Genomic DNA, 17,447 nt, shown 5'->3' with positions numbered 1-17,447 from the left:
ACTACGATAGCTGTAATCTGCAAAATTCCACTTATTCAAATTACAATCCATGTTGTTTCACATATATTTTATCTTTACTCTTTTTTCACTAAATGACATACGCAAAGCAGAATATATATTGATGTTGTATGTCCAGACAGGTTGTTTGTCTATAGATGGTAATTTCAGGAACTTGCAGTCAATATTTCATTCACTGATTGAAAAAAAAAATCAGACAATATTACAAAGCACAAATATTTACAATTATTTGGACAGTTTTCATACACAAATTTTGATAAAACTCTGGAGCAATAGATGATGTTTTGTCTGCTCAAGTGTCTGAACATCAGATCTTCCATCCTACTAGATAAATAGATCATTCAGAAAGGCTGGCTTTGAACTCACCACAACACGGCTAGTTTGTTATCATTGCTATTCCCCTCTTGGCCATTGTGAATACCTTTGAGCTTTAATATAAATCTGTGGACCAAAAGAAGACAAAGGAATGATAAATAAAAGGACATATATGATTGAGAAAGGAGATGGAATATAGAATTTACATTAATGTAAAGAAGGTAAATAGTGAATGAAATGACAAGGAAAAGTAGAAAGAAAGGTGTGAGATGGGAGAATGTTTGGAGGCAAAGGATAGAGAGAAATGCCCCCTTTTTTTAAAGAGAAAAATGAACCATGCCACTGTCTTCATAAACAGATATATTTAGAAATAAACAATGTCCATTTTTAAATGGGATCCACAACACCTATAACAAATATCACACTGTAATGTAACAACTGGAAAAAAAGTACCGGGTATCAAAAGATCATTTTGCAAATCATGATGAAAACAATAAATGAAGAAAAAAAATGCAATGCTATTCAAGCTATTTTTTTAACAGAGAAAGTCTATAGTTGCAGCAAGGAGACTTTTTAAAGCAAAATGATATCATTATCTGTGCAGTTAGTATATAAATAGACATTATATTCACACTTTTATAAAAACAAAATATACATATATATAACAGATGAGCACGCTCCAAGCTCGGACCATTAAAAAAATTTAACTCTTTTAATATTCTTCAATGGATTGTCATCAAACCATCAGAATGTTACTATAATTAACCGCTTTTCTTAAAATAAACTTAGACTTGGGTAAACATCCCTTTAAAAAAGTCCCAAGAGTACCCGAACTCAAAATTGAAAAATGGCAAAAGAGATAAACATGTTTACAAGGTGAAGAAATCACATGGGATGGATAAGCAGATTCCATTCTCATTCTCGTTCCTGTATTTCATTTTGAACTACACTTGATGGAGTCTGTATCTGGGACAGATTGCATGTTTACTGACAACTGATACCACAGGCTGAAAGCCAGAAGGACATTAATTCACTTAGAGTATCAACCCTTCCAACACCAACTGTAATGACCTTCTGACTCTCATAAAACAAAGCATCTTAAAATCTTCAATATTTAGCCTATTGGTGGGCATATAGTATATTTTCCTTTACAACATCATAAGTTGAAGGAAAAGGTATATCAGACCAGTTTAAACAACTCTTAAACAAATCTAGAGAATGAAAGATGGTATCTTGGTAATCAGAATTATAACAATTTTTTTATCAAAATTCACAAATATTGGATAATCATTTTTCATATCTACATACATGTGTAAAGAAATGAGAGCACACATTTCCTGTATAAAGTAAAGCCATGATAAAAACCTACAAAAATACAGTTTATCAATGCTCATTAAAATGAATCCATGACAATTTACATGTACATCGACACATAGCCCTGATTATTATGAACCTATTAATATTCAAAGGCATCCTGCATGGAACAACCTATTTCCAAGAGGCAGTTGACTTAAACGGGAGTACCACCAAGCTGGAAATAACATAATTTCAACAAAAGGTAAAAACAGACAAACAAAAAATTTCATGAAAATCAAACAAGGAATAAACAAAGTTATGGTATTTTCAAAAATTTGGCACTATTTCAGTGCAACAGTTCTATGCATGTTCTTCATGAATATGCAACGAGCAAGCTGATTATGTCATATCCCCACTTATTCTTTTGTACTTTAAATCATATTTATTGAAATTCTGTCCACCAAGAATTAAAACAATGGATTGACAACTGATTAATTGGGTAAAATAATCATACACACTTACACGAATGAAAATAAGAAATATCATGACTTCATGTAATAACATAAGATAAGGTTAAGTGGGGACATGACATCATCGGCTCATCTAATGAATGCTCATGATGTGCAGATAACTGTTTTCCCAAGAATATTGCAACAATTTAAAATTCAATGCCTTTGTTATCATTCATCAGATTTTAATGAAATTTTCAGCGTATTGCTCGTTGAATTCGACTCTATTTATTTAGATTTTAATTATATTCAGCCTGGAGTGCTCCTTTATCAAACGTAATCAATACATGTATTTCACTATTTACCTGATAATTTCACAAGTGTCTGAATACATGGTGACGGCTTTATCATCCGGTACGTGCGGGTCCAACTCAAAGACATTACCGCAGGAAGTGAGATACACCACAGCTTCAAAGTAAGTAAGTGCTTTGGCATGCTTGTCCACCTGACAAAGCAATAGATAACAACAAAATATCCATTTATACAAAGAACAGTTTGAAAGACAAGTGACTCCACTCAGGTCAAAGCTCTTGGGACCAAAGATATGTTTGATTTGGGCGAAAATATTATCACATTTTTTTTAATATGGCGTGATTTGCACTACTAATATAAAAGTTTCCTTATCTTTGAATCCAGTTTAAAGGTACTTATTTTTACTCTATATATAGACTAGATTTTCATATTGGTCAGGCCTTTTTCATTATGGGGGTACAGCCTTAAATGATCAGCTTTTCATCAGTCCATTCTGATTCTTAATACAATTGTATTTGCTTTGTATATGCTACTTATTTCATCTTGATAAGTTTCAAATATCTTTCAGGGAAAAATTTTCCTGGTATCGCATCGCAATTTGCTCCACATTTTTGAAAGACTGCTATGCATTTATAAAGTCTTTTGTATAGCATATTTTTACATAGGACTGTACATTACTTAGTTGAGAGCTTTTCTCTTATGACCAAAATTGCTATTCAACTTTGTAAAGCAAAATTATTCCATCTTTACACTAAGTCAAAACCTATGCAAGTCTTATTGGCAGTCATACTGAATTTAACAAAAGTCAATCAGATATTAAATTCTTCTCTTACCTGAGTATCAGCTAAATGTTTGAGTTTCTTTCCTTCAGCCAGATAATCGTCAGCTGTGAATTGTCTGTAAGAACAAAATGAAAGAGAGATGTAGGGATTAAATTCTTCATCTTGAATGCAAATTAGGCTTCTAACATACAATCAACTGTCTGCACATAAATCCTCATTATCTATTGTGCATGAATATCTGCAGCTTCTTATTAAAAAAAAAAATCTTTTGAGCTTCTTCCCTAGGAATTGGAAAATCATTGTACATGTGTATGTGACAAGGAATGCAATCAAACTGTATCATTTATCTCTGAACATCGTAAAATCATTGAACGTTATATCAATACAACTATCAGCAAATTTGTTAAAGGGATACCAAACTAGTGCTCAACTTAAGGCAGCATTTTTAAATATTTTCTTCTTTAGAAGTCTAGCAAGCAGCTTTCTATTTTGTGCAGACTTTTTTTTATTATTCATTAAATAATTACAAAAAATATTTTAATGAGATGCAAAAATAGAATATGTATAAAAAGGATTAAGTGGGTACAGGGGAGGGAAGGATGAGGGGGGTGATAGGGCAAAGGAAAAGGAGATATCAGTAATGGAGAGGAGGCGGTACAAGTAATGTGAGAAGGGGGAGTACATGAACAAGTGGAATATGAATGAACAGGGTTGAGTGGGTACAGAGGAGGATGGGGGGGGGGGGTTGAGGGGGAGGAGAGGTGTTAGGGGAGGAGGTAAAGGAAAGGGAGATAGCAAAAATACGGAGGAGGCGGTATTATAATGTGAGAAGGGGGAGTACAGGAAAAATGAAATATGTATAAAAATGATTGAGTGGGTACAGGGGAGGGGGAAAGATGTAGATTAAGGGAAAGGAGAGGTGATGATAGGGGAGGGGGAAGGAAATAGAGACAGTGGTAGTACTAGGGAAAGGTGGTGTTATAATGGGAGAAGAGGGGGGGGGGTGCAGGATATGTATGAAAGAGGAGGAGCAGAGGTAATGGGGTACAATGAAGGGAGCGATAGAGGATAAAAAGAACGAGATCGGTGGGTGTGGAGGTGGAGGAATAGGAACACTTCCGACTGGTGAAGAGATCAGGTTTCGATAAGACTGGTTCCAAAGATGGCAAAAAAGAGAATTCCACTCGTAAAGGAGGCTTACATTCAACCGAGGGAGACAGACAGGTTTATCAAGGAAATATTAAAAAAAAGATATATAATATCTGCTTCGAGTGTAGCATGCATTTTCACAAAAACCAACAAACATCACACAAAGGCATGCATTTACCTTGAAACATGAAGAATAAACTCAACTAACGCAATTGCAACATTGTCAGGACATAAAAGGAACCACACACACTTGTCTTAAGTAAACCAAAGTATGAAGTGTATCATAAATTATTATTATCTCTTCCACCAAAGGAGACAAAACAAGGGGTTGATGGGATATATGTTTCCATTGACACAAACCCTTGTATTTCCAGGAAAATTGTGCCATTCACACTTGCCCGATATCGATCCTTTCCAAAGTACGTTAATATGAAATTTACATTTTCATTGTCATCCTTGACAAATATTTATAATGCAGATGCAGCTTTGAGTTGGTGCTGTGTCTTGCAATCCTCAGGCAAGCACTGGTATTACATGTACCTTAGGGAAGCTGCCTTTTATAAAGTGGTATATTGTAAAATCAAACCAGAGGGAGATTAGCACGGTGCCTTTCAGATATGGCAAGCTCTCTCAAAGACCTGACCTTTCATGGACCTGTAAACATCAATTCTGCAGGGGACGCAGGAAGAATGAGTCAACACAACACGAAAGAGAGGCGAGCTCACCTATCGAGTCCTCACAAAGAAATACATACACAACTACACTGAGATGAGGAGGGAGATTGCAGCTAATCTTAGAACAAATAGTCGTCAGTCGGTCACGTACACCATACCTCTCAGCTATTTGCCTACATTTTCATCTCACGTGGGAAGGCCAGCGCTACTTTGCCTATTTCCTTGTCACAGGTATAGACACTTTATGAAATCAGAAGAGGCCTCCACTTGCTATTCCAAATTCAGCTAGAATTCAAAATGAGAACTGCAGCACTTGTTCAGAAGTAGACTTTCTAAATCATACAGAAAAAATTCAAAACTACATACCAGAAAGGAGCTTCGGGTCTAAATATGCAAAATGTCTACCAACCAAATATACACAAAACAAATTCCTTTATCTAGTATTTGAGGATGCTCTCATCACTTGCCAATAACGGAGGTCTAAAGTAAAGAGAATTTCATTTTGAGCACAGAAACAGAAGATGATTACTTTTAACAAAAATCCTTTACAAAAACATTGTACAGATAAATGTGAATGAGATAAAGAAAGAACTACATGCACTTCAAATGGTTTAACAACTTCTAGAGTTTGAAAAAAAAATCAAATGCTAACATATCAATTTTGAACACAATATATCAAAGCATTGTAAACTCGCTACTTATTATACACTACTGACACCCTCACAGGCTAAATTAAAAGATATCTATTTGAATTTCTTTGTCCTATGTGACTCAATAATTTTTTTTTCATATTTCCTCGTCATAATCTCATCATCATAATCGTGGAGATAGGAGCGTGCAATCAGCGTGTTATCAACAGGAGATCGCTCCACGTAGCCATAAGTCACATTAGCAAGTGTAACATAATTACTTTTATTAGCATGATTTAGCCCCTGAGACACACACAGATCTGATCATGACAGCATGTGCATTCAAGCCATTTTAGCAATGGATATTAGTCTTCAATTTCGTACGTACAATATGGAATATCAGAGGCTGGGATCATGTGTAAATCTTACCATTTAAGTAGTCAATAATGAATAATTCAAACAGTTATATCCTACTTTGTGATTGGAAAAACCAGTCCCATTCTGTAAAAATCATTTAGACAGAGAATGATATAAATTTGGTTAAATTCATTGTTAAATACAGATAATAAAAGGCTGCTATGAACTGCTATGAAAAATAATAAACATTTCTTTCCCTATGCTCTTGATTGATTGATTTATTGATTCATTTATTACAATTACATTATTTTTTTAATTGTGCAACATGAAAATATTCATGCTTGGAATATTGTCATGGTTTTATTCCTGAAGGTAGATTTTGCAATAGACATCATACAAAACCATGTCTGCTATTAAATGATGCTAACTGATATAGGACTATTCCCATTGTAACCCACCATATTTGATATAAATGAGCAAACAAGGGTCTGAGAGGAGAGAGACTACTTATCTTATTTGGCTTGGAATCGCAGAAGGGAATTATGTATGCATCTTGCGGTTAATATGGCAGCGGCTAAAAAAGTGGGGGAAATCGAGAATGAGGCTGGTTGTGCACTTATCTACCGGTGCTTTATTAGCTTTACCAAGTGAAGTGCATGTAAATAATTCTCTTGCAACTGACAGTACTGAAATACATGCTGGAATTCATTGCTCAATCATCACAAAGGATATAAATAACATGTTTGTCTAATAGCAAATTAATGCGATTCACCTGTAATTAGTATGAACAGACCTTTCTATTGTTTTTTCTTTATGAAATAAATCCTCATTCAAACTGTAATCACGCATAAATTGTTTCAATCCATCCTGATAGATAGATAGAACATAGTGTAGATAAGAGAAAAAGAGGGACAGAGAGGAAAAAGAGAGAAAGGGGAAGGGTCATTTGGTGTTCTAGAATAAGAAATTGGAAATCCCTTATTTCTATGAATATAAGTTTTCAAGATTTGTTGGCTCTTCAATGATTCTTATTTTAACACTCAATAGTGGTTTTTAAACCAACATGAAAATCAACTAGATAGTGATGACAAATACCCATTCTACAATATAATGTTCATCTCAGGCGCCTGTCTCTACATAATTACTAAGTTCCTAATGTGTGAATTTGAAAGATCATTTGAGAGCTTTGGTGGTCAAACTGTGGCATATTGTACTTGTAAGGGAAACGATTATCAATCATACACGCCAACACAAACCCAACCATCAAAAGAAAGAGAGAGAGAGTTGACGTTATTAAAACGTGGATAAGAATTCATCCCCATACACTGGGCACTATGGATAGGTTCACAAGTTCACACTCACCACCAGCTGTCTAGTGAATCATTACCAGTCCCCTATTCACACCACCGAAAATTCAGTGCATAGTTATCTCCAGATAAAATCAATATCCAGTCTGCTGTTATCGAATGCAGTGTAAAGGGAGGATTTTGTGAAGACATGCTAAAAAAATTTCCAACAACTGAACCATGAATCACAAATGTAATATTGGTACCATATGAAAGAATGCAAGATGGTTTCTGCATGTAGCTTTGACTTAACATCAAAATATGTCATACAATATGTGTGCTTATCAAGATACTCATCTCAATACTAATCTAGTCATAAATGCATTTTTTAGTTTTTACTTATAAAAAGAAATTATTATGATGATTTGTCAACTTTGCTGTGTAAGATGTAATTTGACAAAATGTTCTCAGATGTACCTATGTCAGACATGAGAATAAAACACTCTGGAGTACAGTATATATGATATATAAAATTCATTCCAGAAAATATGCTACGTGTCAAAAGGCACAGATGTTCTCGGTGAAACTCGATCAGCTTTCATCTCAATTAAACAAACACTATGATATTTGGTTTGGTCCCGTATTCTATATGATCTAGAATCAGTTACAAACTACGAGTAGTCTTCTATGTCTAGGCAAAAGGCCCTTTTCAGCTGGGAACGATGAGGAATTAAATGTGCCATTTTTAATCCTAGATGTTGCGATGATGGGTAGTATGTCCTCTTATCACCGATACAATTTAGAGACAAAGCTGTAGATAGGGATAATCACTTATCTCCTTTTGTTTTCTCAAAAGAAATGTGTAAACTATTCAAGTTGGCCTACTTTATATGAATGTGAGGAGTGAAGAAACAAAGTAGCTCACAATGCCTTTTTTTCTGTTTGCATAATTAATATTAGGAGCATTCTTTATTGTGGATGTGAAAAAAGTGGATATGAAAAAGGTTTTAATTGTTTGGTTGTATACAACCATGTTTATGCCTTTAAATAGAATATCTATTTCACTTCTACTGAAAGCAATGAGAGGAGGTCACCATCAAGAAACAAGCAATAGGCGGTTTCAAACCGCCTCGATCACAAGAATCCCCGTTAAATTACGGGAACTGTTTTCGGCTAAAAAATACCTGTTAATTATTCCTGCATTCACACCGCCCCGAAACACATCCTTCGGGATAAGTTCCCGAAGTTACGAGCATGCGCATTATGGTCTGATAAGCAGGCAAGGCGCGAAATTCAAAATCACTAGCCCAGCAGCCACCCACGCCGCCGCGCCCAACGACACGCTGGGCTAAAAGTTCCCGTAATTTGCTTTCACATCGCCAAAATACCTGCGACCTTGGAAAAATCCCCACGAAAGTTCTCGTAATTTCGCCAAGTACCTACTATTTAGCGGGTATTTTCTTTCGGGGAAATTACGCGTAGTTTGCTTTCACATTACCAAAATACCTGGTATTTTCTGATCGGGGTAAATTTCCCGATCAGAGAATACCTGGAACTGGTGAACTTCGAGGCGGTCTGAAACCACCTACTGCTTCAGCATACCCATAGATACACTAATGCCCTTGTTTTGGATCTCCTTTTCACTGGAAATGAATTTTAACCAGGAAGAAGTTTGGCAAAGTGTCAAAGCTCCCCAACCATGAGGTCATGGCATAGCTAGGAAGTATATCCAGCCCAAACAAACAGAAATATGTCTTCTGAACCACTCACAAATACCTCAAGGATAACAACAGACCTTCACAAGATCTTCTCGAACAAAAAACTTAAGCAATGCTGGCCATATCAATGATCAATTCTGTAAATTCTACTTTGCCATCAACTATCTCATAATTTTAGCAATTTAGATCAAGCATGTAATTAATATAAAATTCTATGCAATGCCCTCTTTACGTATAGTACATAGTCAACCATGAGGGCTAGCTTTAAGATATTTTTTTCCTGGAAATAAGTCCTTGAGGTAAAGGCTAGACACGTTTCCATCAATGCAAGGAAAGAATGCTAATAAGAACGCCTCATTATTTCATTGGGTATACATGTATATCATACACAAGGTAATTACGCCCTGAACCCGAAACACATAACAGAATTTCAAAAGTCTCTGAACACCATTTTACTTCAGTTAAAAGGCGAATGTGTTGAACTAATCTTTCATTTTGATGCATTTAAAAGTACTTAGCTGAAATATGATTTGAATTGACAAACTGGACAAAGAAATGCAATTTTCTTATTGGTTACAAATTTTGCTAATCACTACATCTCAGGGACTGTATTGATCTACATTATACAACAAAATTCTGGTATGCAATTAACATGATTGTTGCTCAATCGAATCCTCGATATAAAAATGTTTTTAGGGTAAACATGTTAAGATTAGACATAAGCACTTAAAGGAGACAGGAGATCGTTACGGGTTAACATGCTGAGTGCCGACTGTCATGCCGTGATGAATCGCACGCAAATTGTTCCTGGCACTTTGAAATGATTAATTTCCAGCTCTCTAGTCCCCCTCGCCCATCTCACATCGCCGAAAGAGAACTAGACGGAGAAGCTCATCTCCAAAATCTATCCGGCGCGTCCTCCCGTGGGAATCCACCGTGAATTCATCATCATCATCATCGTATTCAGTATATTCATAGTCCATCTCAGCAATATGTAATGTTATATACACGACTGATAGTACTTACTACATGTTGATGCTGTAGTGCGATCCCACCTACCCGACTTTCATTATTTTTTTTTTTCCTTCATGACTGTGCATAATTATAGGCGGGGTTATTGAAGCAAAAGTAAACCTACCTAAATACATTGTAACCACTAATTCACTGTGCATAAATAAATATGCCATATGACATCTAAGTCCACGGGGGGAGGGGGGGGGGTGCGCACTACTGACTTACTATACCTCATGTTGTTATGTCTTTACTACTTATGGTCTCACTGTGTACATTTCTTACACAACTAACTTATCAATAAATCTCTTCCCATCCATTTTTTATGTGCTTTTCCATTAATGAATACCCTACAAGACAGATAATGACCAATCAATTACTAGTAATTCTAAAAACATACAGAAATTCTGCGTCTGTATGCTATATCTGTATACACTAGAGTGACTATCTGACTCAATAACACTTCACAATGTCACCACTATTGCAAATTCTGATGGCTCCTAGGGAAAACCCATCTTCAGATTTCAATTTAATATCCAGACAATTATTTCTTTCGCGTCATGGCCGACATAAAATAATGAAATTAGACATTAACCTTGATGAGGATATGGGATAGGGAAATAACTCAGTAAACTAGATGTGAGCCATGATCAATTGCAATGCACGTTGAAAAGTACTCATTATCGTAATTGGAATACAGATCATATTTTCACGGAGGTCATGTTAACCATGGTTTTCGATCAAGCTGAAAGCCAGTGGGAGTGTGCATGTCTTGTGATCAATTGAGTATTCATAACAACAATGGTGATTGGTTAATTGGCAAGCTCTTTGAATAATTTTGCAAATGCTATAATGATTTTGATTGGTTGTTGACACTTGGCCATTGATGCAATCCTCTGTGTTACAAAGAGGTGGGGATGGTGCTGGTATTAAAGATCAAGTCCACCCCAGAAAAAAGCTGATTTAAATAAATAAAAAAAATCGAACATGAATAATGCTGAAAACATCATCAAAATCGGAGGTGAAATACGAAAGTTATGACATTTTAAAGTTTCACTTATTTGTCACAACAGTTCTATGCTCGACTCAGTGATATGCAAATGAGTCAATGATGTCACTCACTATTTCTTTTGTTTTTTATTGTTTGAATTGAAACAGAGGGTCGTGGGTTCGAATCCCAGCCATGGCGTAATTTCCTTCAGCAAAAAATTTATCCACATTGTGCTGCACTCCACCCAGGTGAGGTGAATGGGTACCCAGTAGGGAGAAATTCCTGGAATGCTCGAGCGCCCGATCAAGGTAGCCGTGCTAAAGCCGGGGTAATAATAGCAGGGCCCGCTGGGAGAAGAGTTTTCGGAACTGAAGTGGCTACCCTGGGTAAATATGCCGCTATTATTATTATTATCATAATTATATAATATTTCAATTTTCACAAATTTGACAATAGGGACCCCTTGCTTGAACAACAAAATGTTAAAATAATGGAATTCCACGTGTTCAGGAAGGAATGAAACTTTGTTCGCATGACAATGACAAGAAAATAAAAATATTTCATATTTCATATAACAAAATACAAAAGAAATATTGAGTGGGTAATGTCATCAGTCCCCTCATTTGCATACCAAACAGGATGTGCATATAACTGTTCTGAGAAATTCAGCGAAACTGAAATGTTATAACTCTCTTATTTTACATCCCACTTTTATGAATTTTCAGTGTTATACTTGTTAGATTTTTCTCTTTCTATTCAAATCAGCTTTTTGTTGGGGTGGACTTGTCCTTTCGAAAAAAGATCACGGTCCCATCTTACAAAGAGTTGCAATAATGATGTCATGACCCATAACTATGGAAAGCCAATGGTGCCAACATCTATGTCTATTCAAAAAAATTTTACATGTAATTCCTATGACGTATATTCATACAAGCATCACTTTCTTGACAATTCAGTGTGTGCGTATTATTTCCTGTGTGATAAATTATGGCATTTATAGATTTCCATAAAGGTTGATCGGATAAATTCCAAATCTTGGTAAGACTGGAGCCTGGATCATTCAAGAAAAGACTAGTGATTGTTTTATAAAGCTGCTAAAATTACTTATAAATCAATGAATTAATGGAAAAAGCACGCAAACTAAACAGGCTCCATACTCATTTTTACCATCGCAGGAGCTCAAGCTGCAATATGCCAATCATGGTAATTAAAATTTTTGTTCCCTAGGCATAGTTTTCTCTTGCAAAGCTTATTTTTCCAACACTTGATTTAATTACGAAAGCTATATAGTCGCACTTTGTACTACATGTACATCAGGAAAATATTGTTAATCAATTTGGCACTTCATACTCCAGCTGTTCACTAAGTCATGAGTATCTTTATTAACAGCTACATGGCATGCTTACCTGGATGACATTAGCCCAAGTGACAATGTAATGAACCTATCATCACATTAAATTACATGTCAAGATTTGATCAATTAGACTTCAGTTCGGTAAATGCAAATGCAATGATTTGAAAGATGCACACAAAATCAAGCTTGGAATTGAACCCCAGAGCCTATTTCCTCCCCGGCCTCTTTATAAACTGATAAAATTGTTCTATGATTCACATTACTTTATATTCATTGCATTAGGCATGACTTAAAAATAACTGAATTCTTACCCATTATACTGCCAAAAAGTGTCAAATTAAAAGGCAACTGGTTATTTTGTATCAAATCCAGGCCTAAATATAAATCAGTGTACATTCTATCCTCTTCAACGAAGTGGTTCACTCAAGTAATAGATTTAGATTTATTTATTTACGTTCAACAAAATTTCCAAAATATAATGAAATTAACAATACAGGCAGATCAATGACATTTCGTAACAAATATTGGAGATGAATTAAGCAAGACTAAAGTGTGTCGCAATTATTTTATCTATGAAAAGAATACATTCTCATTTGTCCTATAAAAAGGTCCCTGGAATATATCAGATATTTCGATGTTATATTTCTTCCATTTTGAAATGTAGAATAGAAGTATAACACATCAGCAGTTTAACTTGCTATGGGCCCTCTAACACAGAATGTAGCCACTGACTGCATATAATCTTCAAAGCATTGAATCGCAAAAATCAATCCAACAATTTATTATCAGGATTTATGTCAAGACTCTTTAACAAAACGTTGAATTTTGGTACACTAATATCGTAGGTTTGATTAAGGATAACTTGTTAGTTGCAATTTGAAATGACCAAATAACTTTTTGTTCTGGCTTGTAAGAAAAAGAGAATAACAGTTTGAAAGGACTTTTTACAAATAAATTTTGCTTTTTAAAGATGTAGAAATTAAAGTGAACTCCAAAATGATATAATCATTTTTTGAAGCAGAGACCTTGAATCTTAACCCAAAGTTCCCAACCTACAAGCCAAGGTGCAAATAGTGCAACAAGGCAGAAATACTGTAAACAGAGAAGTGAACTACTTTGAAAATGTATTTTTCCTAGTCATTTCTCACTTGTTTTCTTTTACCCCGGAGGCCCCGACCTGGCTGAAACCGAAGTCACTAACTTGTGTGCATCCGATGACAGATAAGTGAACATGAAGTGACTCGAGATAGAATCGCTGCCAAGTAGGTAAGCAGAATGCCAAGGTAGGGTGGGGTCAAAGTGAACAAATGAAGGCACTGGAGGGAGGGGGGTATGAACAATTACTGTATAGAGGACTTATGTTTGATTGAAAGGTGACATCCAAAGAGATGAAATGAAGAAATATGAGGATCATAGTTTTTCAAGCATGTACTTTAATATTGGATATTAACGGTTGCAGTGATTAGTCTTGAAACATACACTGAAATACTATCAGAATTCCTGCAGATTAAAGGGAAGATGGGGTCAAAATGATTGGATATGCCTCAGGCAATTAGTCTAAAAAAATACTTTATTTTACCACAGCTCAGATAGCCAATAAGTTAACATAAAGCCATATTTTAAGGGGGCAAATCACTTTGGGACATTAACAACAGGGCTATCACTATCACCTGCGCAATGAAAGGAAGTACTGCTAATCACATCCTACTGTAAATACAGGACCAATTCTACAACTGGGAAATATATACATCAATACCATTCAGCTCAAATGCCTGTCACTGTCAACATCTTAAGGTACCAGAAGTGCCTATCTTTGGCTCATCTGGACAACAAGTAATTGATGATGAATGCATGGTCCCTTTGCACCCGCAGAGGCTCGAAGGCATCCACAAGCCGCTCTCTCTCTTCAAAGGTCACCGGGACCCGAAAATCCATACCATATTGGAGGTTCTCCCTCATACCTTTATGACACGCAGGAAATTTGATTTGACATTCTTGCTTTCTGACAGCATACAAAGAACCTAATCAATCTCAAAATACCAAGCAGGCTAGTCCCTGCACTACGGGCGCATTGACGAGGATGATGATGTTTAACCCATCCCACGCCGCCTTCACCTAACCCATATCTGATCCGGCTGGCGGAGGACAGAGCTCAGGAGCGAAGGAGCTAGACGATGAAATATCCATCACTTGTCGCATTACGGTATTGAGATAGCAACGGGATGTGTTGTGACTATCGCCATGGATAAATCTCGACATAGGCAGGAAATTGAATGACACACAACCCAACATATCACTCTCTCCAATTCTTTTCATCCCTAAAACCTCAGTGAGCTTTTCCCTCTTCTCTTTTTCCGAACCCGTTGACAGCTCGATGGAGGAAGCCAGGTGTCACTGGTGTAAAGGCATTGGGTGCCGCCACACACCCGGACAAACAAAACCTCTGCTATGAATGTAGTATTGATAACATTCTACCCAATAAAGCATAGTATACATATATCCAGATCTATTTCATATTCTCAAATTAAAGAATAAACTGTTTTTAAAATACATGAACAGAGTATGTTAGTTAACAGGGGAAAATCACCCTGACAAAAAGTTTATCGTAAAAATAGCAGAAAAAATAGTTAAAAATATTGCCAAAGGTTTGAGAAAAATCTGTCAAAGAATTAAAAAGTTATTAGAATTTCAATATATCATTTTCTAAAAGAATTGAAAATGGTTTTCACTGTACCTTTTGTATAGACATTTAGTCATTTCAAACCCGATCATGAATAGAAAACTAAAAATAAGTCATCATGAACCGTTAAAAACGAAATTCATGCATTTTATATTACATAGCATATTGGTCAGCTGCCCGTCCAAATCCAAAGCTTAAAATTCTAATAACTTTCTTAATCTTTATTCCTCAAACCTTCATCAATATTTGTTTAGTAGTGATTTTTTCTGCTATTTTTACAACAATTTTTAATTCAAGGTGAACTTACCCTTTAATTTCAGAGTATGTTAATATTTTGTCCTTCCATGGTATTGATACAAGACAAATTTCTAGTTTATAACTCAGTATGAAATGGAGCACTTAACGCCTAAATATATATGCCTAGAAATGAATAGAAAAATATACTGCTTTAATTATAGGCCTAGTTCATCTACAAATCTACTACAATACATAGGCTATCTCAAATTCTCACGATCATTTTAGATCTTACAACATCACATTAGACCTAATGCATATTTTGATTTGTCTATTGTATTATAAAAGCCAGAACTAGGCATACTGATAATAAATCATTTCGAGTCCAGAGTAAGTACTTAAACACTTATCATACTCTCTGTATATCCCAGTGTTTTACGAAAGATCAAACAATCCCTCCAAGCGAGGGAGACAGGCAACGCTTATGTAAACGCATTACAGAAACAATGTCGGCAGCGAGGCAACCTTGCCACTGAAACGGAATACACTGTGCTATCCAGGAAAGAGACCGAGAGAGAGAGAAAAAAATCAATAGGCAAATACTGATTAGAGGTCTACTTTGCAATAAAATAGCAGACAGTTCACGAGAAGTCAACGTGGGCATACTGTATTTATACACTGTACACACACACAAACACACACTCTCTCAATACCCAACCATAGAAAGTAGAAGTGTGTGTCTATACCCTTAATTATGCATTCGGAAGGTGCGTTCTAAGAATTTGATATATATAATTTCTTCCCCTGTAGCATATGGGAGATAACAAAAGAAGCTCCTAGTTTTACAGTAATACACGCTCCTTTAAATCACCCCTTCAAGTTGATATAGGCCCATTGATTTTCAATAAATCCTTTGTTATGCTCTAAGGATGTGCACATTCTCTCATCTTGAAAATTGTTCCTTTGTGCGTCATTGCGGGGGAACATCTATTCCCGAATGTGTTATAAAAAGAAGATGCCAAAATCAATTTCAGGACTTCAAGACATTCCGGGTTTTCTAGACACACCATTCACCACAAATCCTTGCCACATCCAACCTTTGTACTGAAGTTTTACAGTTTGACTCCTACAATTGCTGACTGATTCCAGGTAGAATCATGTCATTATTTTGACAAATTAGGGGTAAATAAAAGTCTAACAAATGATATCAGTCCAAACTTAAAGACTTAATGAATAAGACAATGAAATGTTTACAAAAAATCCCTCTCATCTCAAACTGAATTTATACATCTTTATTATCAATTGAATTAAATATAAGTTTTTCATGAAGATCCTCCCATAAGATACAAAATGTCATGATTTTTATATTTATAATCTACCCATAACTCAATTCATACAACTTCAATGAACATTTGGAATTATGCATGGCTTCCTCAAGAATGAAACATCAAGATTCATTTATTAATCTGTCCGTCTCTCTGACCTCGAATCAGTCATGAAATTCAAACCCATCACACCCGTTTTTATTCTCATTCAATATCATCAAAGAGGAACGGCTAATTATCCCCTAATTCCCTGCCACCACCAAATTAGAGGGACGCAGGTGTTCCCCTCACTCAGTTAATAATGCATGACATCAATTTGTGGGTCTGAAACAAAGAAATCAACCCTCCCTAAGAAAGGATAAGATACAGCACCACGGTCAATTCCTGTCTAATTTGTTAGATTTCTGACTTTGATCCAATATCCTTCCATGCACCTTATATTTCTGCCTTAGATAGGTCACTTATATTTACCAATGCTGAAATAATTGGTATGAGCAACTTAATTGATGCTTGAATTGATAATTTGTTACATTCTTAGGTTTGTAGAATATTGATACCATGAAATATGATAGACTATTTATATGAAGGTTCTCAGGTCCACATTGCTATCAAGATATCTATCACTGAATTGAAAAGCTCCATTTATACAATAGATTTTAGGGAAGCCTTTGTATAAAATTGTCTTCTATGCACAAACAAAAAAATCAAGCAATTCTGGCTACTATTAGTTAGTACACCTTTAGAAACTCATGGTGATAGTTTGATGTGAATTTGTTTTAATGATTCTCCTTCATGCAATTCAGATTTGAAATATAGCTACTGTACAACTTCATCATGAAATTTGCTTTACTTTATATATGTTCAATG

At 35.5% G+C, this 17,447-nt stretch overlaps 1 protein-coding gene across 1 annotated transcript in view; it reads right to left on the bottom strand.

The window, feature by feature from the left end:
* LOC121430614 (AF4/FMR2 family member 4-like) overlaps positions 1 to 17,447 on the bottom strand; it is a 65,421-nt gene that overhangs the window by 7,359 nt on the left and 40,615 nt on the right. The window contains exons 7-9 of the mRNA XM_041627963.1: positions 3,224 to 3,287; positions 2,444 to 2,583; positions 385 to 459 (exon numbers count right to left, since the gene is read on the bottom strand). Of these exons, the coding sequence (XP_041483897.1) occupies positions 385 to 459; positions 2,444 to 2,583; positions 3,224 to 3,287 (279 nt within the window). The remainder of the gene's footprint in view (positions 1 to 384; positions 460 to 2,443; positions 2,584 to 3,223; positions 3,288 to 17,447) is intronic.

The sequence above is a fragment of the Lytechinus variegatus genome, chromosome 1 (assembly GCF_018143015.1).
Source record: "Lytechinus variegatus isolate NC3 chromosome 1, Lvar_3.0, whole genome shotgun sequence".
Taxonomy (NCBI): domain Eukaryota; kingdom Metazoa; phylum Echinodermata; class Echinoidea; order Temnopleuroida; family Toxopneustidae; genus Lytechinus; species Lytechinus variegatus.
The sequence above is the reverse complement of the archived record's forward strand: the minus strand, read 5'-3'. Positions and strand labels throughout refer to the sequence as shown.